Source organism: Wasmannia auropunctata, unplaced genomic scaffold (genome assembly GCF_000956235.1).
Source record: "Wasmannia auropunctata unplaced genomic scaffold, wasmannia.A_1.0 LD335365.1, whole genome shotgun sequence".
In the NCBI taxonomy this organism is placed as follows: domain Eukaryota; kingdom Metazoa; phylum Arthropoda; class Insecta; order Hymenoptera; family Formicidae; genus Wasmannia; species Wasmannia auropunctata.
In genome coordinates this window covers 196,392-221,684 of record NW_012027525.1, presented here as the reverse complement: position 1 = coordinate 221,684, position 25,293 = coordinate 196,392, and the positions used below count along the sequence as shown (strand labels likewise).

Genomic DNA, 25,293 nt, shown 5'->3' with positions numbered 1-25,293 from the left:
ACGCATGTACACGCGGTTGAAAATTTGTGTCGGTATAGTTTCCTTTTATACAAAAGAATAGCATACATAAGAATAGCATATACTATTGCATTTTCTCCCTGAGACGCTTCATAAGAAGAAAAAGTGGCTTGTTACGAACCGAGACCCGGAAGAGACGTAGTTCAGCTCGGAACACCCGCGTCTGCGAGCAAAAAAAAACGCGTTTTTTTCGGTGCGGTTATCTTTGCGGTTTTTTTTTTTTATAAAAATAAGAAAATAGCTTTCCCCCAGGAGTCGGGGAGGAAGAGAAGGTTTCCTGAATATCGTGGACCTACAATGAGAACAGTTTCCTAAAAGTCGTGGGGTCAGAGTGGAAAGAAATGGCTTTCTAAGAAAACCTTCATCGTACGAAAGAGCTGGTGAGAGACTTTCTATTTCAATGTTATGACCGCCACATATCTTCAACCATTTTTTTTTTGCTCATATATATTGCCTCGGTCCATCGTTTGAAAAAAAAAAAAAGGATTTTGTTTTCGTCCCGGTTTCTTTTTTTTGCGATCGCGGCATTAATGCGGTCCAAAAGAGACGTGAATACCTTTAATAAAAAATCGGTAAATGGGAAATTTATAGGTATTCTAAATATGTTGCCTATAAATTTTTTATCGAAAATTTTTTCTCAATAATTGATCGCTTCAGCAAAAAAAGAAGAAAGAGCTTTCATCTTTTTCTCGCAACTTGCTCTCGCGTTCTTCGCAGCAGAATGATGCAGGATCGGTAAGCGGCAGGGGGTCGTCGATCGTGGAAGGTGGTGCCACCTGTAGCACCTGTCTACGCCAGGTGAGAATAAAGAGGAGCCGCGGTAGCCTGAAATTCAGTTGGGTCGACGCCGTGGGACACGTGTGTACGTTATCTCGATTCCGGTCGCCGCGGGAATTACGTTGAACTCGCGGCCGGTGTTCGGTGCTGAGACGCTCGCGGCACGCAGATCCCGCGGGGGAGAGCACGCTGAGGAAGGTCGGCGTGTCGCAAGGGCCGCCGTGTAGTTCAGGACCTTCAGCCTTCAAGAGAGAAAGAGGGGAGAAAGAGTGAGACGCGCGGCAAACGGAGGGACGTGCAGCACGGCCGTCGCGGAGCAGCGGTACGGGACGCACAAAACGATGCCGAAGCGATGCAGGTAAAATTCCTCGCGTTACTCCTGCCCTTCGCGGAAATACCCGCGCCCCGCGCGAATCCCTTTTCAATTCACGACCGGCTTTGTTTCGTCGGGTGCTGGTCGGTCGCGTCGCACCTGCGCCGAAGCGAGTACCGCGGAGTACCGGAGTCGGGACTGGAGTCCTGCCTGACGAATCGACGACGCTTGCCGTAAAATAACGCGAGGAAAAAGCCGCTTTGTCTTTTTAACGGAGAGACGTAACTAATAGCTAGCTCGCGTTTTATCGTAAACTTTTCCTGATTTTTTTATGGGAATTCTTTTTTCCACTCGCATTCCACAGATTAAATTGTCGAGTTCAGTCGACGCTTTATATTAATTTTTTTTTCTCTGCTTTTGATAGATTTATTTTTAAATTACTTTCTTTAAAAATATCTGTTATGCTATATAGTTAAATAGAAGCGATACATTAGGTTATTAAAAGGTTGTTAGCGATCTTTTTTCTTCTGCAATTTGACAAGTATACCAAAAAAAGGGATTGTATTTGCATATTTAAATGCAGCTCACCTCCTACATCTTTGGTCTCCCAATGCAGAGATGCGTTAAAAAAGATGATGCTGGGACGCTTTCAAACTTTCTCGAGTGTTTGCGTAGGCATTTTTAGTGATCGATCGTTTGGAAAGTGTATCTTGCTTTGCCACAGATATAAATTAAAAATTTGAAGCGTTTAATAATCGTCATGATATGTGAAGCGCAATTAATGGACTCTTGTTAGACAGCAAATTTAATTCAAATTTTCCTTGGAGATAAACGAATTTAACTCATAAAAATATTGCATTAATATTGAAACGACGTGTATTAAGTTCGATATTTTAATATTAATGTACGAGTTACATTTGCTTTTGCCTGATGTAGGTACAAAATTCCATGTCGTACATAAGTCGGTCGTTATTTAATATTTTCAGTGTAAATGCGGTAAATATCACACTGATTTACCGTAATTCCAAAAACCGATACCAAAATCCAATTATGCGCGCCGTTCCTGAATTCGTGTCGGTGGCCGTTGTCTCATCTTTATTTCGAAATAAAGCGTGGAATGCGTAATGATAATGAGCCGATCTGCGCGGGATCGGCGTGTCGCGTACAATGCCATTAGTACACGGACAATGGAGCCTATGTCGGGCATTAAATTATTCATGGGATAGCTGTTGCATCGCGACGATCGGCGCGCGTCGCGGCGCACGTTCCGCGCCGCGTGACAAAAGTTTTGCATCTGAATGCGAATCTGGTGCGTTACGGTGGCGGTATTTTTGCAAAAATTGAATGAAAGCGCGGCGCGGTTCCACCCGGTAGAACCTCCGTTGGATCCGCTCTTTCTGGGTCAACGCAGATCTCGTCGGAGCCGGGATCGATCTCGGCGCGCGGTGTGCGCGCCTTCGTCGGGGGACCCGCGCCGCTCGGAATTCGCCAGGTCCCTCCGAAGGACATTTCGCAGGGTAGAGAACGGTGCACACACCGTGGTCGACTGCGTGTCCTAGTTTCGCGCAGGACGCACCGGGCCGGGCCACGGTGCATCTCTCTGTCCGATACCTCAGGGGCAATACGTGTCGAGGGGAGTTGCGTCACGCGAGGCACGCACATCGTGCGGCAAGAAAAATGCGCGAGCGGACCGACCGCCGAACCGGTTATAACGACGAGTCAACATCCAGCGGGGATCGCGGGCCGAGAGAAAGAAACGATATAGGAAATATCACGTGTTCGCTCGTGCCCTCGGACAGGAACGAAGCAAGCGTAAAGATAAAAATGATTTACTTGATAATTTTATTTATATATACTCTTCTTTTTCTAACAAAGCTCAAGACTTTTATTTTAATGACTTTTTCAACATTTTTAGAGAATTTATTGCCTTAGCGTTTAAAGTTAAATTTTGACTTGCCATTTTTGCCTCGTTTTTATTCTATGTCGAGAGTTTTAACAATTAGAATCTTAATTGTTATTGAGTCAATAACGATCAATATGGTAATGTACAAATTGATTTAATGTAATGTACTTTATTAGCAATAAAAGTTACGAGTTGGACTTAAACAAGACTTTTGCGGAGCGCACAATGTCTCAAGCTTCTCGTTTCTCTCAACGTTCGAGGTTGACCTTTCGTCGAGATCATTATAATTCGAATTACGAAACAAATACGAGGAATATACAAAAGACTCAATACGCTGACCCAATCGTTATCTAAATATCCGTCCTTGCAGTCGACCTGTGTCTCTCGAAATATTTAGAATTAAACACAATAATAAATTTAACAATTGAACGAACGAGAGCAAAACTTAACGTTTTAACGCGGATGAGTATCAGTTCAGAGGAATATTTGTATTTCTTTTCGCACAATCGGATCGCTTGAATTTGATAAAATGTCTCGACGAATATCTCCCGGTCGGCGAAACTCACTCGTGATGGGTTTGATTTCACGCGGAGACAATCGGGATCGCGCAGATTCCGATCCATGGAACTCTCTCTTTGTTTCCGTCTCCCTCCTCTTCGGTCCGCTTCTACTTCTCCTAGGCGACGATGTTTCACACACAACGCGTATGTAGTCGCGACGTGACACGGTCTAACGGCATTCACCCGACCTCGTCAACCCGTTCCTCCCGTGTATGCGCGCATTCCTGCGTCTTCTTCGCTCTTACGTCGCCCCGTGATAACATTTCCGTCACGCGTGTGCGCGCACAATCGTTTGTCATATCGCGACGGGTCATGCGAATCCGACACGGCGCGGCGGCAGTTATGTCAAAACTCGTTTTATCTCTCGGGCCACACGAGCAATTTCGCGCAATTTTATACCGACGTTTATGTGTTTTCGACATCTTACCGGCATCTTGCATTTGGAGATCCAGCTCTGATTTTTCTTCACAAAACGTTAAGAAAATCAGCAATCCATGCACGATTATTTTCGGCAGTCGTGTAAGATTCGGTTTGGAAATTTTCTAAAGCAGTAACAATTCATAAAAATATTCAACAAGTAAAATGCTAAGCGTAATGATAAAAGTAATGAATTCTTTTTTTATTCTCTCTGTTTTATGTTTTAAATCTACGAAGAACGCTCTAATGTTCGCGTGACTCAATTATTATATCTTGTAACCTGATCTACCTCTCGCATTTTATTGTATAAAAAGCTAAGATCATAGAAATAAATGAGCTGCTTAATTGGACGAACTAACAAAACTATGTTCGTATATCCCGCATATGGTATCGCTCGTTTGAGATACTGTAACGCGCTGGAATTTCCTCTTCCCTGCCTCCGATCGAATATTTCCTACGTCACGGTTAACGGAGAGATAGCTCAGATAGTAATAGGAAAATACTTGGTGTACATTTAAGTTCCGACTTTAATAATATGCAGCGGCGCGCATGCAATACGTTACGTCGCGACAATTGCTGCTCCAGTTCCGTCAAGAATGTTGCAGGACAGCATTATGCGCGAATCTCGACTTAAGCTTATTTTCCGTAACATCGATAAATAAATTAAAGCGATATGAGAGTAAACGTTCGTGCTTCGCGATTTCGAAATGAAAATTTCGGCCAGTACGTAATTTCTTTTTTTTCTCTCGAATGCTGCTTTTTAACTTCGAAGTTTTATCTCGCGAACAAGGAACGCGAGAGAAATTATTTTGAACAGCTGCTACGTAAAAACTTAAATACAAAGAACGCTTAATTATCTCCCTTCGAGTTTAAACCGCCGACCGTTCTGGCTTCTGTGATCTTTTTTTGACGGACCGCCTCAACCTTAGTTTTAATATTTAGCCGTGAAAAAGATGTAAATGTAAATCTCGATGTTACTAACGGCAAATAACAAAGTTTCTTCTTGTCAGTAATGAAGCACACTTGGGAAATGTCGGATAGCAAGAAACGGTTATTACATCGCGCCTCTTAAATTTTATCGTACCGTTAGCGATTGTCCCGCTGTTGCCTGCTTATTACAGATCATTAGCAATTCGTTTCATTTTATTTTAACGTTGAGAATTTAAGCAGCACCGTGTACCTTGCCAGAGACCCAGTGTGAGACTGGTTCGCGAGCCCGGGGGAAAATGCGAAGGCTCTCCGTATCTTCTCCGCTTTCTGCATCCCCAATGAAATTTTCTCATTCCATTTCGCGCGATCTTAAACGGAAGGCATCTCAGCAGATTTGTGTATTTTTACTCTAAAAATATACAGCCGACGTGTTCTCCGACTTTTCAATTCAAATTCAGGTCAATGCGAAATGAAACTCTATTTTCCCAGCAGTCTTTCAGCTTCTATTTGTGCTGTTTGTCAATTTTGCTCTTGGAATTTTCATACAAAGGCGTTACTTTAGTAATGCTGAAACTTTGTTTCTTCCTGGTTTCATGTGAAACTTTGAAGTTGAAAGAGAGAGAATTCAAGAAGGGATTATTTAAATTCTAAATATGCTTATTTAATAATTCTTACCTTTTAAATGCTTTTGTTCGTAAACTTTCCCTATTTTCGTCGAGTGGAACGCCCTGAAAGAAAGTACAAAACAGTGCTTGTGTTATTATTAAAATAATGCGCCCGAGTAATGCATGTATTTATTCACGAGAGTAAGACGCGATGCCTGACACTTTCGGTATTTCGAGCTATAAGAATATTAATGTGCCGAGATTATAGAAAATAAATGTATTGCGTTACTTTCTAGGGACCCATTGTATTTCGATGCTCATCAACGGGGATTTCTAACAGAAATTGTCGTATCTCGTCCCCGCATATTTTATTTCACCGTTATTCCACCTTTGCGTGTCCGTTTTCTTAACACAACAGCGAAGCTTCGTGCAGTAGTTTAATCGTCTAACGTACTGATTTCTCTTACAGTTGACACACCGTGGTAAAGAAACACACGTCTCCAAGATACCATTGAGAAGTCCCGACATCAAACGGTACTCGAGGTGGATTCTGAAGCGCCGACGTTTCAGAATCCCCAGGAATCACGCACAATAGGATTTGATTGGAAACAAAGAAGCGCGGTAATTCAAGCACAGCAATCACACACGTTGCCTTCGCGTTGCGAGAAACTTTTCAAGGCGACGAGTTCTTCCTCTCTAACTTCGCGATCCGCCGAAATATACGTAATAAAAGATCACGGCGGTAATCACAGCCGAACGGCTTGCCGCAATCCACCACCTGTGGCTTCTGATAACTTCTCTGATAAGGCGAGAAAGAGCAGCACTGCGACGCCACCGCGGGGGCTTCGACTTTCAGCTCGAGATTAACGCTAAGCTCTCATTTTTAAAGAACACTCTTTCTATTAACTCAGGTAGATGTACTCCTCGAGTCACGAAGGAGCACTTCAACCGTACTCGCACATTCGAGAGACGATCGATTTCGCGAGGTGATGAGAAAAATGCCAAGCTTCTTTCGCGATTTAGAATACTTTTCAAAACTCCGACTGGCCTGCTGAAAGAACGAGAGAACGTTCGGTTTAATAAATGAGAGTTGAAAAGCGAGTCTTTTCGAAGGCGCGCGAGATCATTTGTTCTCATTCAAAGATCGGTGGACAAAGATCTGCCGGCGGATCAACGTGGAACGGACAGTGCCAGAAGTGATCTCGGATAATCGCGTCGTTGAAGAACGCAGTGAAAAGCGCGTCATCAGAACTCCGAGGAAGCGTATAGAGCGTCTAAAAGAAAAAAAAGATACCGAAGAAATCTAACGATCGCGGAGGTGGGATTGACGGTATCCCTCGCTTTCTTTTTCACCGAGAACCGTGGAAGGTAATTCACGAAAAACGGCGAACCACTACGGGGTGCATTACGCGAACTCGTACGCGTGCAGCAACGGCGCACCGAGCGTGTACACCAGCACCGGTTGTTGCACGAACATCAACGGTGGCGGCTTCAACGTGCAACAGCCGCAGCCACACGAGGATTATCGGCCGATCTACTTTTATGTGGCGCAGCCCTACACGATCCCGTACACCTTCGCCAAACGGCCGAAACCCGCCGCGTCGTCGCTGCTAAGGGCGGCGAAACCGCGCGGCAACAATTGCCGCGTCAAGTTCTCCAAGCGACTCGGGAACGCCGCCGACTTCTCGCAGAAGGTCAAGCAGGGCGAATTCTCGCGGAGCCTGAGCCAGGTGCACTTCGCGGAGAGTCAGGGTCAAGGTAACTACACGTTCTTTTTTTTTTTCAATTTACAGAGAGAGAAATTGAGAAGAGTTTACTTTCGAACTGCTTTAAATTTGTGTTTCTGAAAGACAGTTTTATGTAATCTTTGACATGCAATCCTTTTTTTAGTGTCTAAGCGATTTGAAGACAAGTTTATCAATTAATTATTTAATTTGATCTTTTTTTTTATTTGAATTATTGATTTAATTCAGCTAAGAGGCGTTATTTTTTTAAATCTGATTGAATTGTTTTAATAAAACTGATTTTCCCGATAAAATGTTTGTGATTACGTGTATAGCATTGCATTTATGACTTCTCGCTTCAGTAACGTTTTTCTCTCAATAGTCTATTGTGCTTAACTTATAACTTTCATCGCATAATTGAATTGAGTATGTGCATATAAATTGAATTGGAATTAATACTCTATTAGAAACTATCCTATCATATTTTCTGCAAAATTGATGACTTATACCGGCATTTTTCCTTTCTCGTTAGCTCTGAACATTGTCTTGTAATTTATTAATTAATTGTATCTTGCGCTATGTTCAAAATATTATATTTTCCTGCGGATAAATCTATTTCTATGTATAAGGGCTGTAAATATCGGAGCTTTGAGTGCTTCGTTTTCAAGACGCTTTCACACCTGTAGATTCTTCTATCAGACCGGATAATTGTTGCGAAAGCGGCATAGTTTCTGTGTGGCATAATTTAAATAGCGACTGTCGTCAAGTAGATTGCCGATGTCCATGCGAAGAGCATCTCGTTCGCTCTCTTTCTGTTGCACGGAAACACGAGCTTGTCGCATGTGTGTCCTCGGTCAGTTGAACGAATGGAGAAAATGATGTCCTGGAGAGAAAGGAAACGAGCTACGCCGATGCATATAGTGATACGAAAGCTGAAAAATGTAGCAAAAGTCAGTTTTTCTAAAAACAACAAAATTGACACAATATTCTAATATCCGTCTTTATATTTAAAATATTGATTCTGTTATTTTATTATCACTAGATTTTATACAGATTAAAGAATCTGTATAGAAGATACGTCATGCATAATACAATTAATTCTCTGTTTATACATGTACATGATAATCTGAAATTTAATGTCAATGAATGTAAACGAATTGGTAGAATTTATTGTTGTGTTTATTTCTGCACGCGTGTTCTTTAGTTATTCTTGGAATTATTCTATTTTCATCGATTTCCTGCTTTTTTTCAAACTGCCGTAACGCGTATCGCGATGGAGCTTCTCTCGGGCAGAGCAGCGGCGCTATTCCGTTTCGTTTGCGCGAGGAGGATCGAAGTGTTTCCGACGTTAAAAATTTGTACTGTTATTCCGACGGTAGCGGCTTCCATCGGTAGGTTCTCATGTACGCGGCGTAACGCGCGGATGATGTTAATAAGATGCAGCGAGGCGAGACTCTGCTCCATGCAGAGATCGCGAAGACGTTTGCTTTCCGCGCTACGTGCGGGATAGAGGATGAAAGGCATTCGTTTTACTTTAGCACGGACGAAGGGAGGAAAGGCGTGTGAATTTCGCACGAATTTTTTCAGACGAAACATTTTTATGAGTATTTGTTAGGATGGTCGTAATTTTGACATGCTTGACAAAGTGAGGAATTCTCAACACAATTAGAAAAGGAAGCGAGTTTGAAAACGAAGGGTTCTTCGCGAAGTATGCTTAGTGGCTTTCAATAGGAATTCTACTCTTCATTTCAATTGGCTTATATTAGTAAAGTTTTAATCTTAAAATACTTGAAGATCTTTACGAAGATGAATCTTTATTTATAATCGTGAAATTACGAAAACTTATATATGTAATATATGTTAATAATAATTTTGACAGAGCAATAAGAATGTTTTCGTATGAAAAATGCTAGAAATCATATCAAATCTTTTTACTGTCTTTTTTTTAATATAGCTTCGTCATTCTTTTACTCCGCAGTGCTCGCAAGCTATCCTAAAGCTGGATCGTCATCTCGTGATCCGAGGATGACGTCGATGTTTCGCAGAGGCACGATCTTCGCGACCTTCTTCCTGTCATTGTTGGGCGGTGGACTCGTCTGCGCCGCCCTTGTGACGCAGCACTGGGTGGAGGCACGACCGTGGAGAACGCCGAATCCTCAGGAGAGCGCCGGCCGAGTTCATTTCGGTCTGTTGCAGGGTAAAAAGGAGTTAAACGTCGCTTATGGATGGAGGACGTATCACGTGTCGGGTATGTTATTGGTCTTTCCGCCTTTCTCTTTGTGCAACGCCAAGATTGCGTTTTGCGCGTAATCACTCGATCTTTCTCTCGGTATGACAGGATATCGTAACCTTGAGCAGTATGTATTGAGTAGTATTTTAATTATTAATCGTGCGCGTTCTAATCGGAAAATTGATACGCTAGGTAGTTGCATCGATATGCAACTACCGTTAGCCAAGATTTTTCTACTATGTAGAGTTTGATGCAATAATATGCAGGGTATCCCACAACTCGTTATCTCAAGCATGTATCGTATAATTATGCAAGCAAATACTAGTTGAAACAAGTCTTTTTAATGAGAGTAAAGTCCATCAATCAAAATAAACTGAAGGAAATTTGTTCTATAAGAAATATTTTAAGAAAAATACATAAAATAATTTAATTTCTATAAAATTTAAGTAAAAAAAAAGAAGCATATCGACAATTTATACAATATAAAAAAAATTGTTCACTTGTCTCGCGAGAAATAAAGAGGATATATTCAACATCCTGTTTTTGAAATTACTTTTTTCGATTTCGAGAATTACCCAATCTCGTAAAATAAATTCCTACCAATTTTCTTTAACGCCCTTATTTTTCGCCGGAATTACCCCATCGGGATTATCCAAGGCGATTATCTTGTGATGACTTCGTAAATCGTAACGAGAGTCGAGTATTGTGCGATCAGGTTGGATACTTTTCGAATCGCGCTATTCGAATGACTCGCACCGACGAATTATGACCGCTCGGAGATATCCGCGAGAGAAAGGCTCGTGGATGATGGAACATACACTGGTATGAAGCAGGACAATAAATCTGCGACTGATAACCGAGTGCATTAGAGTTCTATTCAACGACGATGCCTGTAGGTGATCGTGGACGTAGGTACGATGTGCACGTGCATGCGCGATAAATCATTGATTTGGTAATCGTCGTTAAATTCATTCCATTAATTTCACCGATCGAAATGATCGCATCGTCAATGGACGGCATCGTCACATCCTTTGTATTGGATATTTGAAATACTCGTAATAACTTTTTTAAAAAAAGTGCAAAATTCACGAACGCACTAATGGAAGGTTTTAACGCGAGTCTCACTAACTGTAAATTTTTATGTTGACGCGTAGAGTTATACGTAGTGCCTTTAGTTATTTTTAATACAGCAACAAAAGTAAAGTGTATTTTCTTCAGAATATTATCAAGTTTGCCAATTGACAGATTTCGTAGCGAAATTGATTTTTTTTTAGATCATTTCTTTTGATTATATTTTTGTTTTAAATCGCTATTGTTATTACGAGAAGAAACTGTTATCGTGCTATAACCAACATACAATAGCGGTCGAAGCACTCAACCGGAAACATCCGCTTCTCGTGGCATCTTAGAATAGAGTGTCTTCGCACAGATGGAGTCCACAAAGAGATCTTTCAAAAATATATACACAATAATAAACAATTAAAAGAAAATACTGAACGTATAAACCTTTTCATATAGAATTATTATTCTCTTATATTAATTCTATTTTTTTATCTTTATATATCGTGTTTTAGTAATGTTTACGGAAATTGTCTTTACGTATGTATGTGCAAGTTATTGAAAGAAAATATCTAAAAATTTAGAAAGTGAAAGAGCGACCCAAAGACATTTAGCAATTTTAAAATAAAGTAAATAAGACAAAATGTTTACTTAAAAATTTCAAACATTTAAAGAAATTATTTAATGATTAAATTATCACATTCTTTCTCCTTTTTCTTCCTCTTTAATTTTAATATTATAATTTATCAATCAAATTTCGACTCAAATTCCGGAACTATTTCGATTTCCGGAACTTTGCGTATCTTTAAATTTTCACACCGTCTCAATGGAAATCCGATCCGTCTCTAACTACATATTTCCGTATCCGCCGAGTGCACTTTTGCGAAGCGACGGTGCATTGTGCCACGCGCGAAAAAGATAAATTTCTTATACACAATGCATAATAATCGCGCCGATGAGCAAGCGACTTTTACGTAGCTATTACGCCGTACTTCCGGAGAAGAACAACAGAATCGCTGGCACGCGCTGTGAGAAACATTTCTCTTTCATTCAGGCGGGTAATGGGTCCGAAGGGATACCTACGTAAACATGCATTCCACGATTACGTATCCCACCGGATATTCTTTTAATCGCAGCTTTTTTGGTCAATTTAAAAAGGATTTTTCATCGACGAAAATATAAAAAAAAATATCATTGTTTATTACATCTAATTATTTTCATATTGTTCATTTTTGTAAGCTCCAAATTAAAATCTTATTTAGATTTTAAATAACTTTAATGTCTTGATCTCATCATAAAAAATCTGATTGATATCTAAGCATCTGATGTAAAATGTAATTGTTAATTATTAATACATCTTTAAAATGAATAGAATAATTATAATGAAATCGTTTCAGGTTTTATTAATTTCGTCAAGGAACGGTCGACGGTACTTTAACGAGAAATTCGAGCGTATAATTCGAGCATAGATATATCTGAGAGCGAGATATACATGCACGTTTGAATTTCTCTCAGTGTAAAACCGCAGGCATGTGCATGCTTGCATGTTATCATATATGTAACAAAAAACCGTCAAGTTACGAGACGTATGCGGGTAACAATAGACACGGAAACTAGTTTTAACGTACAAAAATCAACGACCAAGCCTCGTGGTCTACTTTCACGTGCCCGCGCGTTGCTCGTATCATCGCGCGTTACTGATGCTGACCGCAGTAAGAGTATCGGATTCTAGCGCGATCAATTTTTATGCGGGTCAGAAGAGAGGAGAGAGAGAGAGAGAGAGAGAGAGAGATGGGAAGAAGGAGTGGTCGATAATTCCACCTGATCGCGCCATTCACAACTTACGTTATGCCTCAACGTTTACCAAGCGCATTTTCTGGAAGCATTTTCAGTATGAGTGCATTACGTCGACATCAATCATTTTCATCATGTAAACAAATCAGATTATTTGTACATTTATGAAGAAGGTATTTCGATGTTAAATCTGAGAACAAATTCGCGATAAGAATTTTAGAATCTCGAAACTGAAGTTGATGTAGTCTAATGTCTTGCGTGCAGCTTTAATTTTAGTCCGAGGAACTACATTGAATTGCATAGAAATGCACTATATCGGATCGAAACGATCGCAGATAGCGTTTTTGAGTACATTAATGGTAAATACATTTTCGAGTCGGCGATACTCGCGGAACTTGGCGCGGCCGCCTCCGGCGAATGCAATGATCCGTTATTCATGCCGTCGTAAGTTGAAATGTCTCGCGGAAACTTCGTCGTATCCTGGAAACGTAATGCGCGAAATATTCCTACTTATATTTCGTTCTTTCACTCTCGAGCGTACATCACGCCCGGATATAAAATACGATAGCGGCGGCTTTTAGTTTCCGCGGCGTGCGATACATCCGCATCAACGAAAAGACGTCAGAAGTAGCGAGAAGCATTGTGGATATTTTCAAGTGTGACGTTACTGAAGATATATATTTTCATATGTAAAGTTAATCGCTCGAGGAGCTGGCTACGTTTCAATTTTCGGACATTATGCAACGCTTGCGTAATCGAAGTCCTCGTTCCTGCTATACGTTTGGAGAAACAATTTAAATTCATTTCAACGACTACGCGATTATCGATGGCGTGTAATATGAAAATGCGATAAAATAATATTGAAATATGCAATATATTTGTACAAATTTATAATTACAGCATTTAAAGATGTAAAAGAGTACCTTAATTTTATGCCATAATTTTATTTTATTATAGTATAATAATATTCAACATTATTATATATGCTGCCATTTAAATACATTTTATACATTAACTTAAAAGTGAATTAATTAATTATGATTGGAATTGCATTTGTTATACCATTGTCCCGATAAAATAAAATAAAATAAAAATCTTGATTAACAATGTTTCAGTTCCTCAAATGATCCGACAGGATCCATCGGTGATGTCTTGGGCCCTATGGATCGGTACTTTAACAACGACTTCGGCTGCTTTGATAGCGGCCGCACTTGCTGCGCTTTTGGCAGTTCTAAATACGGCTACTTCACCAAGATCGAAGATTTTATCCATTCCTGGCGTATATTTTATAAATATGTTAACGCGTAAGTATTTTTTTAACACAACATTTAATTAAAATTATGAAAAATGTTTCCTTAAGAAAATCATTAGATCAGAGATCTTAACTGTTAATTTTTGTTAATATCTTTTATATAGATTAATATCTTACCACATTTATCTATATTTATTGCATTAAATAAATTTTTAGATTTATAATGGTAATTTTAATAAAGTTTCAAAAATAGAAATGTCATAAAGCTATTATATAAAAAATACGTAAAAAAATTAAATAATTCCAAAAAATATTTTAAGTTCATAAATAATTATCATGTGCAACATGGACTCTTATTCGTGATTTATTTTTAGTGTTAATGTGCTTAGCAAGCACTTGTACTTGGTTAACGCAATATTATACAAGACTGTACGTCAATGTGCTTCCGAAGGAGGACATCGATAATATGTGGACCAGCGAAGGTTCCGCTGAGCTTGGTTATTCATTTTGGTAAGCTCTTATATATACTTTTTGTATAGTTCTTTGGTATACTCTTTATGTTTATACGCTAACAATTGCTATTTCAAATTAAATGTCTATTAAGAATAAAAAAATTGTTTTACATTTTTTTTTATTGAGGTGACTTAATATAATTCAAATTTTTTTTTCGATTTTTGTAATTTAATTGCAAGTATTTATTATTTAATTGATTGTAATAATTACAAAAAAGAATTAGATTTATTAAACTGCAAATTTTAGTGCTTAAGAAAAACGAACTAAACAAATAAATGTGCTATTCGAATTAGTTAACTAATCTTTAATTTAATCTGTCCTAAATATTTGCATTTTGGTGTAATCAAAAAAATTTTTTATTTAAAATTTTTTACATAGCATATTTATCATTTGTATTATTTAATCACACAGTTACTAAATTATCTCCTGAAATTTGAAATAATTTATTCTTACCTGATTCTTATTTTTCCATTTAGGCTCGTGGTGAGCGCCGGTGTTGTACATCTAATTAGTATAGCATTAGTCGGGTGGGGCTCAGGTAGAGAAAAGGATGACCGTCTGGAACCAATACCCGCACTTGAAGAGAAAACAGCCGCAGCGATAATGTTATACTAAACAATATAGTTTTAATATTACAAGACTACGACTGAACTACGTTAATGTGCGTAATATCGAATTATCGTTTATATCGATATTGAACGAAAATTAATTGAGATTAAATAGCAATAGAATTTTCGTTCACAAACGTTTGTGCCTCGCACAGTTCCTAGTTATCTGCCAGGCGTTTGTACAATCACTTGCCTCGATACAATTCGATTTTGCAACAGGTATTGTGCAATTTTATATGGAATTGAAACACAAGTATAAACGTAGCAAGTACATGTTCGAAGCGTGAAACGCGCGATCGAAGGGCAATATTTGCCGTGAGTGACGAATTAAGAGTTGTAATGTGGACGGTACGTCGCCCATGTGTGGCATATAATGTATACATTTCGACGTATTTTTATGCATTGACATTATGCCAGTTGTAATACTTGTGATTCCAAAGCGACAATCATTGAAGAACGAGCGTTTACGTGTAACAACGATCTTTTACGATTGAAAGTTACGCACTATTCGTTTTACGTGGCATAAAAAGACAAGATTGAGATTGATGGAAAAACGCTTTATTATAGCTTAATCTGTACATTAGTGTTTTTTTTTAATAATAAGGCCGCAATCTAGACAATTATTATTTCAGATTTCGGTTAACAAATTTCTATCGTTGATAGTATAAACATTCGTATACAGACGTGTATGTGTAAATTATGCGTTTCAGATGGTATGCATTGTTATATATCATTTTTACTGAGTTATCCCCCGATATATTATTCGTAAATAGTTAAAATCCATTTTCTTACATTCTTATTTAGAAACTATGTTTCTTTTTTTTTTTTACAAAGGCGATTGTTTTGACTAGACTGGGCTCTCGAGAACGATAATATATATATATATTTATATATATACTACTATCTATAATTTAATTAGTTAAAGAGGATGTTTAATAGGTAAGCGTGGCGTGCCTTTTCTTCAAGACATTAAATACTTTTAACAGTTATTTCTCAAGACTGTTACTTCCATATAAAAGGTATTTCATTAATTTCAGCCGTGGCAAAACGTATTATGAAATGTAAATACAATAAGTTTTCTCTTTGGGGAGTATATTTATTACAATGATGTCGCGGGCGTAATAATAAAACAGCCAACAGGTCATAGAACATCGTACAATCTTCATACTTTATTTCCTCTTACTTCGAGATCCTCTTTATCATCTATTTCACAAATAAATGACTTCATATATATTATACACAACGGTATCGCCGTAGTAATGCGATTGAAAGAAAATGTACATTAGAAAGCGTACAATTTCCTCTTAAGGAAAGATGGGTGATAAGACGCGGGATAATATAAAAAAATCTAATGAAGGGGTAGGATATAAGAGAATTTTTTATTGATATTTCTATATCTTTTCTAATCCTTTGAAACACAAGATATTTTGATTACGATAATAGAACGATCATCGACTGTGCAAAATAGAAAAAATGGGGAACCTGTGTATATATATATATTTTGAAAGATCCTAACGAAAGATGGAAATAATTTGACTCTATATTGGATCGGATATTTCAAATGGATTTGCCATTCCTTCTGTTTTACACAGTAATCTATCATATCGCAATCAAAATATCTTGTCTCTCAAATTCTCGCTATACATCTATATGACTAAAGCTATTCCCCTCCCACTTTCTTGTCTGGAAGAATAAAGCCACGCACAAAAGGATAAAAATGGACAGACTTCCGTATTAGATAAAAGGTCTATTCATAATGTAATATATTTTAGAGAGAATATTAAATTTATATAAAGCTACATATTTAACTGAGGCTTTGATGTCAGCGCCGACTAACTTTCGACCAGCCATCATCCTCTAATGGTCGCCTTCTCTCGTCAGATTTAGGCGGAAGTCTGTCATCTTTACGTTCATCTCGTCTGAAATGCACAAAAAAAATATCGAAGTTTAAAACTTTATTGAGCGATCAATGTTTATAAAACTCCCTTAAGATCTATGTAACAATACATAACTGTTATCCTTTAATTATTATTATTAAATATTGTTATATTATTACATTGTTTATTGCTAAATTCTTTAAATATAACTCACTCGCGCTTGGGTGGGTCTCTCGGGGAATCTTGAGGCGTATCGCGTTTCCGCCAGTCCTGATTGGTATTTCGTGCTGGTTCATCACGACGTTCGCGGTAACCACCACGGCGATCGGACATTCTACCGCGATCTCGATCACGATCATCACGTACTGTGTCACGTGAAATCTCACGTATCTGTTATTGCAAATAAAAACATTATTTAAAAAATCTACTAATATACTAATACAATAAATAATTATTTAAAAAATACGCACAAAACAAATAAGGACAAATAATATATAATCAATCTAATTAATCTCTAATATATTATCAATCTAATTAATAAAACATGAATGAATAAGTAATAAACGAAAAAAAAAAGAAGTTCTACATGTAGAACACTTTACAATGTTTGTAACGTGTATTGTATCGAGAACGTATACTTACTCCGCCGCGTCCATCCATTCCACGGTCACGGTCACGCTCCCGATCGCGGTCGCGATCACGATCGTCTCTTTTGTCGAAACCACGATTGTCTAGCCTATCTCGATCTTTCAAATCGTCTTTATCAAAGTTTTCATCTTTCCTCCATTTGTCCGCAGCATCCTTTTTCCATCGATCCGAATCTTCGTTTCTTCTCCATTTATCCATATCGCGAGTCTCGCGAGTATCGCGAGTATCGCGAGTATCGCGAGTATCGCGACGCTCCGGTTCCCTTCTCTTCCATGAAGAATCTTCGATTTTGTCATCGCGTTTTCTCCAGCGATCCGTTTCGTTTTTGAGTCCATCGGATTCTTTGTCAGGACGCCGCCATGATTCCAACGCTAATTATGACAAAAAAAAAAATAGTACAAATTAAATTTCATCGATTCAGATGTAGATACGAAAGTATTTAGCGAGAAGAAAATGTATTATACTCACAAGAAGGTTTCGGACCATCGCGTTCACGATCGCGATCTCGTTCGCGTTCACGATCGCGATCGCGATCACGGTCACGATCACGATCACGGTCGCGATCACGATCGCGATCACGTTCAAAATCTTTATCCCCACGTCGCCATGTCGAAGTCAGTTCTTTATCTCTCTGTCGTTCTTCCTCCAATTTACGTTCGATCTCAGCTTCCTTAGCTCTGATAATTTCGGCTTGTTTCTTAAGCTTGGCTAAACGTTCGGCTTCTCTGGCTTCCTCTTCGGCCCGTCTGACTCTCTCTTCCTCCTCCCTCTTGGCTCTTTCCTCCTCAAGACGCTTCTTCTCCTCTTCTTGCTTGATACGCAATTCTTCCAGTCGCCTTCGTTCCGCGGCTTCCGCGCGTTCCTTCTCCCATTTTGCCTTACGCTCGGCTTTACGCTCCATTTTGCGTTTCAACAATCGCTTGACACGTTCCTCGTTCAACAGTTTCTCAAATTCCTTTAGTTTCTCCATGTATATGCTCCTGCGCTCGGCCAAAATCTTAGCCAAGAAGATGTCGTGATCCTCTTTCATACGCGCTAAGCGCTCCTGAGTCGCGACAGCCTCCTGCCTCTCCTCGATAGCTGCGGCGATTCGCTCGTCCTCCTGCTGCCGCCAGAGCTGTTTCGCCTGTTGCATCCTGTCCTCCACGGCCTTCTCCAGCAGCGGAATCTCCTCGAGCCGCTTAGCGCGCTCGAGATAATCGACCTTCTTCTCCTGGGACTTGAGCTTTTGCTGCATCTCCCTGCGCTCTTTCTGCAGTTCCTCAGCTTCCCGCGCTGCAATCTGCTCTGCGTCCAACTTCTTGATCTCGTCCTCGTCTAGTTTCTTCAGCACCTTTTGCCCGTGACTCGTCTGCGAGATCTGCTGCATCTTTTCTTTGAGATGGCGATCCTTGATCTGCTGAATCTCGCTCTGCTGACGCTTTCGCTCGCGTTCCTCCCGCTCCTGCTCCAATCGCTTCTGTTCGGCCATCATCTGTTGCCGCTGAAGCTCCTCCTGTCGGCGCATCTCCTCCTCCTCACGGACCGTATTGATGTGCTCGATGTACTCCTTTCGCTCCTCGATAATTTTGTGTCTGCCCAATATTCTCTGATGCTCCTTCATCTTGGTCTCGTGATAGTGACCGACCATCGCGTTGCGTAGTTTCTCGCGCTCGAGCTTCTTCTTGTTAGGATTTATCACATTAATGGCACGGTGCAACACGGTTGCCATGTTCACCAGTTGGCAGCGTATTTGTTCGGAGGGCATTGCCTGCAACACCGGACCATCCGGATGATCTTCTCGTTGGGCCTCCGAAAGATCCACTCCGAAGTGAACACATGACTTGCCGTGGTCTATTCTGATTTGCATGTCGTTATAACGCACGCAGTCTACCAAAAGACGCTCGAGGTGAAAGTCAGTAGTGAATTTGGCGAGTTCCAATAGCCTGGAGAATTGTATAGTCTGATAAACTTGAGAAATTTGATGAACAAGACGCACGAGTGTAACATCCTGCAAAGCTGGGACGTATTGGATCAACGGACTGTTTTCGTCCGCCTGTAACGTCTGAATAACGGAATCGACTCTGCTGCAGAGTTCCAACGGATGGAATTCCACCTCCAGCCACGAATATAATTCTTGCAACTGCGGTGACGCGAGGCTGACGACATTCAAGCGAACTATGTCCTTCAACAGAGAGACACGTGTCGGTGGTTGCGAAAGGCCCAGAAGAGTTGCGAGCTTCTGAGCTTTTTCCAACGGGCTCTTGTCGGTCTCTATGAAACGATCAAACTCAGGATGCGCAGATGGCAATGGTATCGACAACGTTGCCAATAATACACGATTTGCCATTCGTTGTTGTTCCTCTGAGGACATGTTCTTCTTCATTTCCCGGGAGAGTTGTAGAAGTTTGAACAGCGCGGCCGCGTGAAACAGATAATTGCCAGCCTTCCAGAAAACCATAGCCAGCTTCTGATAGTAATTAGCCATCGTTTTCGGTACAGGTAGCTTCTTCGACAAATTCATCATACCGTGAACGTCCTCCGAAGATTTAAAGGCTTCCTGCCACAATTCCATCTGTATCGCAGAGTCCAATTGATTTAATCTAGTCTCCAGATTCAACTGTTGCGTTTCCGCCTTATTCATAGAAACGTTCGACACAAGCGGGGGCAGCTTACATATCTCTTCAAGGTGCTTCCGCAACTTCTCGCATAACTTACGGAATTCAGTCTTACGATTATACTCGAGGCAAAACTGGAAGGCCATACGTGCGATATCATGGTAAAGAGTTTCTACGTGCGCATTAGTTCTGAGCAACTCCAAGCATTGGCAGTACGACTCCCACAAGAACTTCACCCAGGGTGTCAGAATAGTACGATCGCTCCTGTCTTGCGCGTCCTCCCCGCTGACGGCCGACAGCAAGATGCTCTCGGGCGTAGCGAGGTTATCGAGATCGTCAATGTCAATCACCGCCTGTTGACTCTGCTTGCGCGCCGCATTAGTCTTCTCCTCAGCCATCTTCAAGTAGCCACGTATGACATTCTCCAAGCTCCCAACATTGACAGATTGAAACATATTTCTGTATTGGAACAAGCCCTCTTTCGCTATGTGCGACTTCTTCAGTTCCACACAAAGATCCAGATACTTGAACATTATAGGTTCCAAGACGGATTCCGACCAGTTGTACGTCCATTTTTTATTACGGAAGACTTCTTGCAATGTGTCTAATGCTCGAGCTGGTTTGCCCACTTCTATAAACTCTGTTTAGAAGAAAAAAGAAGACTATCAGCAAACTCTGCTCAATATTTTTTTTTAGAAATTACAATCGTTTATTAAATAATATAAACTTTTATATGTATTATAAGAATTATTAAGTGTACGCTGAGATATAGAATATTGACATATGTTGAAAAATATAAAATACAACAGAAATTAATTCATCAAAATTATTTAGCTATACTGTGTAATGTCTGTATCAGATTAAAGATAAGATTGGATTGGAATTTAATCAATTAGAAAAAACGAAAAGCAATCTCAAGTTTAGCAAACTTTGCTTTTGATTGCTCAAATTTCAATCCAATCGTGATCTTAATCTTTGGTCTGACACAGGCATTACATATCCTGGACTCAAAATCCAAAGATGTATATCCAGGTGAAAGGGAGATATTAAAAAAAAATTACTGGTTATAACACGCCGTGTTTGCTTTGCTTACGTAACAGGCAAGGTGTATAATAATAGGAGAGAATACGAGATATTTATAAGGGAAAACAAAGCCAATTTGTACTAATGTGTAAAGCTGAAGGAACGAAATTTACATGGTAAAATATGGTGGAAAGCTCGGCCAGACCTCTTTCTGGACTTTTAGCATCTCTATATACACACGTCCCGCATACTCTTGCTGAATAAAGAAACGCGAAAATTTGCTCTACGTGCAATCCGGCAAGTATTGCACGATATTTTAGAATAAATCGCATAACCGTGGCCCCCCGCAACCCCGACCACGGCCACGGGGCACGTCCGATGCGAATGCATATGGTCGTGAGAGAGAGAGAGAGAGGTCGTGAGGCTGCACCGGGAGACAGGCGGCAGCCTTGAGACAGCATGCCGATTTTCTAAGACACTGTGCGGCGCGGTAGGGTCGAACGTTTTAGGAGCCCCGAGATCATCCCTGCGAGCGGCAGCAACGGGGGAAGGGGAGGGAACGAAGCCGGCCGTGCTTTCCGCGCGCGCGACGGACTCGAGAGGCGTGAGCCCTCTTTTTTTCTCCCCCTCGCACGGAGCAACGAAGCTCGATGCCCATCGGCCATGTCACACTCGTGTAGGACGTCAGGCGGAACCCCGCCGACTTACCGTTCGCCCGTTTCAGGGCGTTCTCGGGTCTCTGCCCGTAACGCGCCATGTTTTCCTCACGCGGCCGCGGCTACAGGACAACCATAAACCACCAGCGAGGGTCCCGCGTCGGCTTGCAGACGTCGAAATTCCGTTTGCGCGCGACAACGTGTGCCAGGCACGTACCCGTGAACCGCGTGTACCGGATAGAAGAGGCGGCCACCGAGGAAAGATGGCCGCGCGTAATGCGCGAGTCAAGACGCGATCCGACGACGTCCGGAATGGGAGTGGCGCGTGCAGCGGGCGCTGCCCGGGGCCGCCGCGGAATAATCGCGCGATCGCGATCCGTCCGTCGCCGACGGCCGAATCCTCGCCTTGCCCCTCGGCGCCGACGCCAACGCGAATGGCACTCGCGAATCACGTCATCATTCACGACGCGACGACCGTCGGAGTCACGGATCGGCTCTTGACTGGCGTAGTGAGCGAACGACCTCTCGCGCCTTCGGTCAGCCGACAGCTGATTGGCCGGGTGGCGTCCTCGAGATCTCGATAGTCGCGTTTCTAGGGTATTCTAGGATTCTTGCAATCGTCGGCACACTCGATAGGTTTCGAACTTATTTGTTGGCAGCGACAGAATCTGGTGTCGCACCGAGTCGCGCGCGGATTGCGGAAGCGGGAGTGCATCGTAATATTTCGGGAAGCGTACCGTATTTTCTCGCGCCTGTCATTGTCAAGAGCGAATATTGCACGCGCGAGTTCGCGAGTGTCGCGCGGAGCGTCAAACGTTGTTGTCGTAATGCATCGCCATTGTACACACGTCGGCGGAAGAGGTGTTTTGCAAGGCGACTATTTCAGCGTCTCTACGCCGAGGCTGGCGCGGCGGTGAACGCGACTGGTTTGGAAATTCGGACTCGGTGGAATCATCCTACATCCTTTCGACGGAGAACAACGGATTCGAGATCACCGCCAAGTATGTGCAGTATATTGTATTGTGATTAATTCTTGACTCTTTTCAATCGCAACGTTGCGCGTCGGTTTCGGCGAATCTCGTAAACTGCTCGCAGCTCGCGTAATATATGGCGAATCACCGCGATCGCGTTTGAATCGCTTCCGTGAATAGTTGCGCTCAGCAGAAAAATCAATTTTACTGTTGTTGCAATTTTTTAATATGATCGGTCCTTGCCCTTAATTATTCTCACTAATCTAAATATATAAATAATCAAATATATTAACGAATCTTACACAATTGCAAAGTTACTTTTTTTCCTGAATTAATATAGTCAACCTCTCGCGATTATTTCGAAAATTCGATTGTTTCCGTCGAAATGATTATAAAATATATTTTAGTCTGGTCGCAACATATTAAATTTTATATTCTAAATACGTCTGTCTGATTTAATTTTTGTTTCTTAAACTATCATATATACTTTTTTTTTAATGTTTAAGATGTTAATAAGACATTAATTATAAAACAATAAGTATCTAAGAAATTAAATATTGATACATACTGGCGAAAGTCTTATTTGATTTTATATAATATAGTTATATACAGAAAATGGCGCTTTATGCAAAAAGAAAAATCGTAGATTTTATTTTACATATATTAATATTTCTTAAAAACATAATTAACAATATCGAAAATTAAGCCCGTCGAATAAGAAGTTCTGAATGAAACATAAAATTGATAGAATATAACAAAGTAGCAAACGATATGAATGCTTAATTATATTATAATATATGACAAAATATGACAAGAAATAGATACATTTTATTCCTTATTCTCATTCCTCGCAGAGTGTTAACATGTTTAAGGACTTTGATTCATAAAATTATCATAACACAAAGAGATTTTCGGCAATGGCTAAATTAATAAGAAAACTTTCTACAGCCGGCGCCAAATTTTTCTCCCTAAATATCTCGACGGAGATCATTCTTTTGCCATCCGGAGCTTGCACTGTCGCTAACGAAGTTAACTGATTTAGAAGATCCTGTGTTTTGTCACTTATCTCGGATATAACCTGGGCCTCCGTGTAGTTTTGATTTTCGCACAGTTGAACCATGAACAGGGCTATTTCCTTGTGGGTTTTCGTCATTGTAAGACTTTCTGCAAAAAATGAATACAGACTATGTATTAGGAAACATTTACTTATATTTAATCATACGATTGTAACAGAAATGTCTCATGGTTATGAAAATTAACAAAATAAATAACTTCTCTTTTCCTTATTACCTTTGGCATGCGGTGCTACAGTAATTTCTCTAGCAGGAATATTCACAAGTAGGTCGTACAGATCTATTCTTGATGATATCGAGCTGTTACTGCAGCCTGCCACATAGTGCGAATATTTCTGTAACAATGATAATAATTATACAGCGATACAATTAAAAATAACAGTAACAGTGATAATAACATTATCGGTAATAAGAATACTCCTGCAGTTCATCTTCAGTAAAAAAATTGTATGTCCTATTTATCATTTTTGGCTATTACAAATATACACTTTAATAGAATACATACCTTCAATTCGATTAACTCGTCGTTTACCAAATCAATCCAGGGAAAAAGATTGTCAGTAACTTTCCTGTGTTTCATCAACGCAGGGAAAGTTCTTATCCACTTAAGAAGTTGCTCCAAGCTGTGATGATATACAATAATCTTCTTTTTCAACAAGAGGGCGGTATATATCAAAATCGTTTCCAATTCGAATGTTTTAATCAGTTCTTTGACATTGGTGCTAGCTGCGAAACGATGAGTATTGAAATCGTCAGAGACAAACGTTCCGTTCTCCTGCGTCGAACAGGATCCCTTCGTGAATACAGATAGGTACAGCTGCAAAATCTCCGTGGGTTTTCCAGTTTTGCAGTACATCTTGCTGAGGACCCGCGAGAGCACTTCATACTTTTGTGGGTTGAAGTCCTTTGCGAAGAGAACCAATGCAAACTGTTTTACCTGAGACAATTGTGAGAGATACAGTGAATCAAAATAAAGTGTCTCGAATATATATATATACGAAAATATTTCCTTTATTAAGAAAAGGAGGTTAGTAGAACATTTACTTTCGGTAGTTTGTCAGAGTCGAATACTTCGCTGCAATGTATGTAGAACCAGTCGTGGCCGTGTCTCGCGCATACGAATACGTGAGGAGATGACGTATGCTCCAATTTCAAATTGCATTTCCTCGTGACTACAGTCTTCTGAGATTCCGTGATTGCTGGATACGACCATGTCCACAAGACATCTCCATTACAATCTTTCTCTGCAATTTTTATTCTTGGTTAAATAGATACAAGGTTAAATACATACAAGACGAACATCTAGTGTATATTTATCAAATTTAACTTTTTATAAAAAATACTATACCTATTACACTGCAGGAAATTAAATCCGTTAATGGTGCCATTTGGAGCCTTTCAGAATAAGTAACTGATGTAGATAAATAACTAACAATAACACCTGTCAAAAATTATATATTAAAGTTATTTGTTATTTTTTATGCTTTCTTGAAATCTATAGCAAAATTCACACATTTTATTATATTTTTCTCAATAGATAGTCTATATTTTTATTATTAAGTATTATTAATAGAACAAATTATTAATATATATCCCCTACAGTCACGACAGAAGTTGAGGTTATGTCAGGTTATGTTTAAATTGCTATTCGCTCTTCTCTCTCTCTTTCTCTCTCTCTCTTTCTCTCTCTCTCTCTCTCTCATTCTCACACAATGACTCACTCACTCACTCACTCTCTCTCTCTC

At 40.1% G+C, this 25,293-nt stretch overlaps 4 protein-coding genes across 6 annotated transcripts in view; 2 read left to right on the top strand and 2 right to left on the bottom strand.

Moving 5' to 3' along the window:
- The first annotated feature begins 873 nt into the window (after nucleotides 1-873).
- On the top strand, nucleotides 874-16,124 carry LOC105457126. 2 transcript variants are annotated; one of them, XM_011701604.1, is made up of 6 exons: nucleotides 874-1,153; nucleotides 5,993-7,281; nucleotides 9,226-9,495; nucleotides 13,446-13,634; nucleotides 13,957-14,092; nucleotides 14,572-16,124. In XM_011701604.1, exons 3-6 carry the CDS (start codon nucleotides 9,273-9,275, stop codon nucleotides 14,708-14,710), a joined length of 687 nt encoding a protein of 228 aa, XP_011699906.1. In that variant the 5' UTR covers nucleotides 874-1,153; nucleotides 5,993-7,281; nucleotides 9,226-9,272; the 3' UTR covers nucleotides 14,711-16,124. The 2 variants fall into 2 exon arrangements, with proteins under 2 accessions (XP_011699906.1, XP_011699907.1); XM_011701605.1 differs by lacking the exon at nucleotides 874-1,153 and adding an exon at nucleotides 1,309-1,389.
- Nucleotides 16,064-21,824, bottom strand: LOC105457127 (eukaryotic translation initiation factor 3 subunit A). Its single transcript, XM_011701606.1, has 5 exons — nucleotides 21,557-21,824; nucleotides 17,697-20,465; nucleotides 17,223-17,599; nucleotides 16,795-16,970; nucleotides 16,064-16,622 (listed from the first exon to the last, which is right to left on the bottom strand). Exons 1-5 carry the CDS (start codon nucleotides 21,603-21,605, stop codon nucleotides 16,526-16,528), a joined length of 3,468 nt encoding a protein of 1,155 aa, XP_011699908.1. The 5' UTR covers nucleotides 21,606-21,824; the 3' UTR covers nucleotides 16,064-16,525.
- Nucleotides 21,825-22,135: 311 nt separating this feature from the next.
- Nucleotides 22,136-25,293, top strand: part of LOC105457125 (growth hormone secretagogue receptor type 1) — an 89,120-nt gene continuing 85,962 nt past the window's right edge. The window contains exon 1 of the mRNA XM_011701603.1: nucleotides 22,136-22,505. The gene's annotated coding sequence lies outside the window, so the exon portion shown is untranslated. The remainder of the gene's footprint in view (nucleotides 22,506-25,293) is intronic.
- On the bottom strand, nucleotides 23,119-25,222 carry LOC105457121 (protein FAM45B-like). Of its 2 annotated transcripts, XM_011701595.1 has the most exons (6): nucleotides 25,149-25,222; nucleotides 24,897-24,989; nucleotides 24,593-24,792; nucleotides 24,054-24,485; nucleotides 23,766-23,883; nucleotides 23,119-23,639 (listed from the first exon to the last, which is right to left on the bottom strand). In XM_011701595.1, the coding sequence occupies exons 2-6, from the start codon at nucleotides 24,934-24,936 to the stop codon at nucleotides 23,368-23,370; spliced, it is 1,062 nt and encodes a 353-aa protein (XP_011699897.1). In that variant the 5' UTR covers nucleotides 24,937-24,989; nucleotides 25,149-25,222; the 3' UTR covers nucleotides 23,119-23,367. The 2 variants fall into 2 exon arrangements, with proteins under 2 accessions (XP_011699897.1, XP_011699896.1); XM_011701594.1 differs by having other exon boundaries at nucleotides 24,897-25,221.

Excerpts from the sequence above, each read along its gene's own strand:
- LOC105457127 (XM_011701606.1), bottom strand. The coding sequence starts at position 21,605 with ATGGCGCGTTACGGGCAGAGACCCGAGAACGCCCTGAAACGGGCGAAC. Across the intron at positions 20,466-21,556 it reads CGCCCTGAAACGGGCGAACG|AGTTTATAGAAGTGGGCAAA; the intron begins GTAAGTCGGCGG and ends TCTTCTAAACAG. Across the intron at positions 17,600-17,696 it reads CGATGGTCCGAAACCTTCTT|CGTTGGAATCATGGCGGCGT; the intron begins GTGAGTATAATA and ends TGTCATAATTAG.
- LOC105457126 (XM_011701604.1), top strand. The coding sequence starts at position 9,273 with ATGACGTCGATGTTTCGCAGAGGCACGATCTTCGCGACCTTCTTCCTG. Across the intron at positions 9,496-13,445 it reads GAGGACGTATCACGTGTCGG|TTCCTCAAATGATCCGACAG; the intron begins GTATGTTATTGG and ends ACAATGTTTCAG. Across the intron at positions 13,635-13,956 it reads TTTTATAAATATGTTAACGC|TGTTAATGTGCTTAGCAAGC; the intron begins GTAAGTATTTTT and ends ATTTATTTTTAG.
- LOC105457121 (XM_011701595.1), bottom strand. The coding sequence starts at position 24,936 with ATGGCACCATTAACGGATTTAATTTCCTGCAGTGTAATAG. Across the intron at positions 24,486-24,592 it reads ACTCTGACAAACTACCGAAA|GTAAAACAGTTTGCATTGGT; the intron begins GTAAATGTTCTA and ends CAATTGTCTCAG. Across the intron at positions 23,640-23,765 it reads TGTAGCACCGCATGCCAAAG|AAAGTCTTACAATGACGAAA; the intron begins GTAATAAGGAAA and ends CATTTTTTGCAG.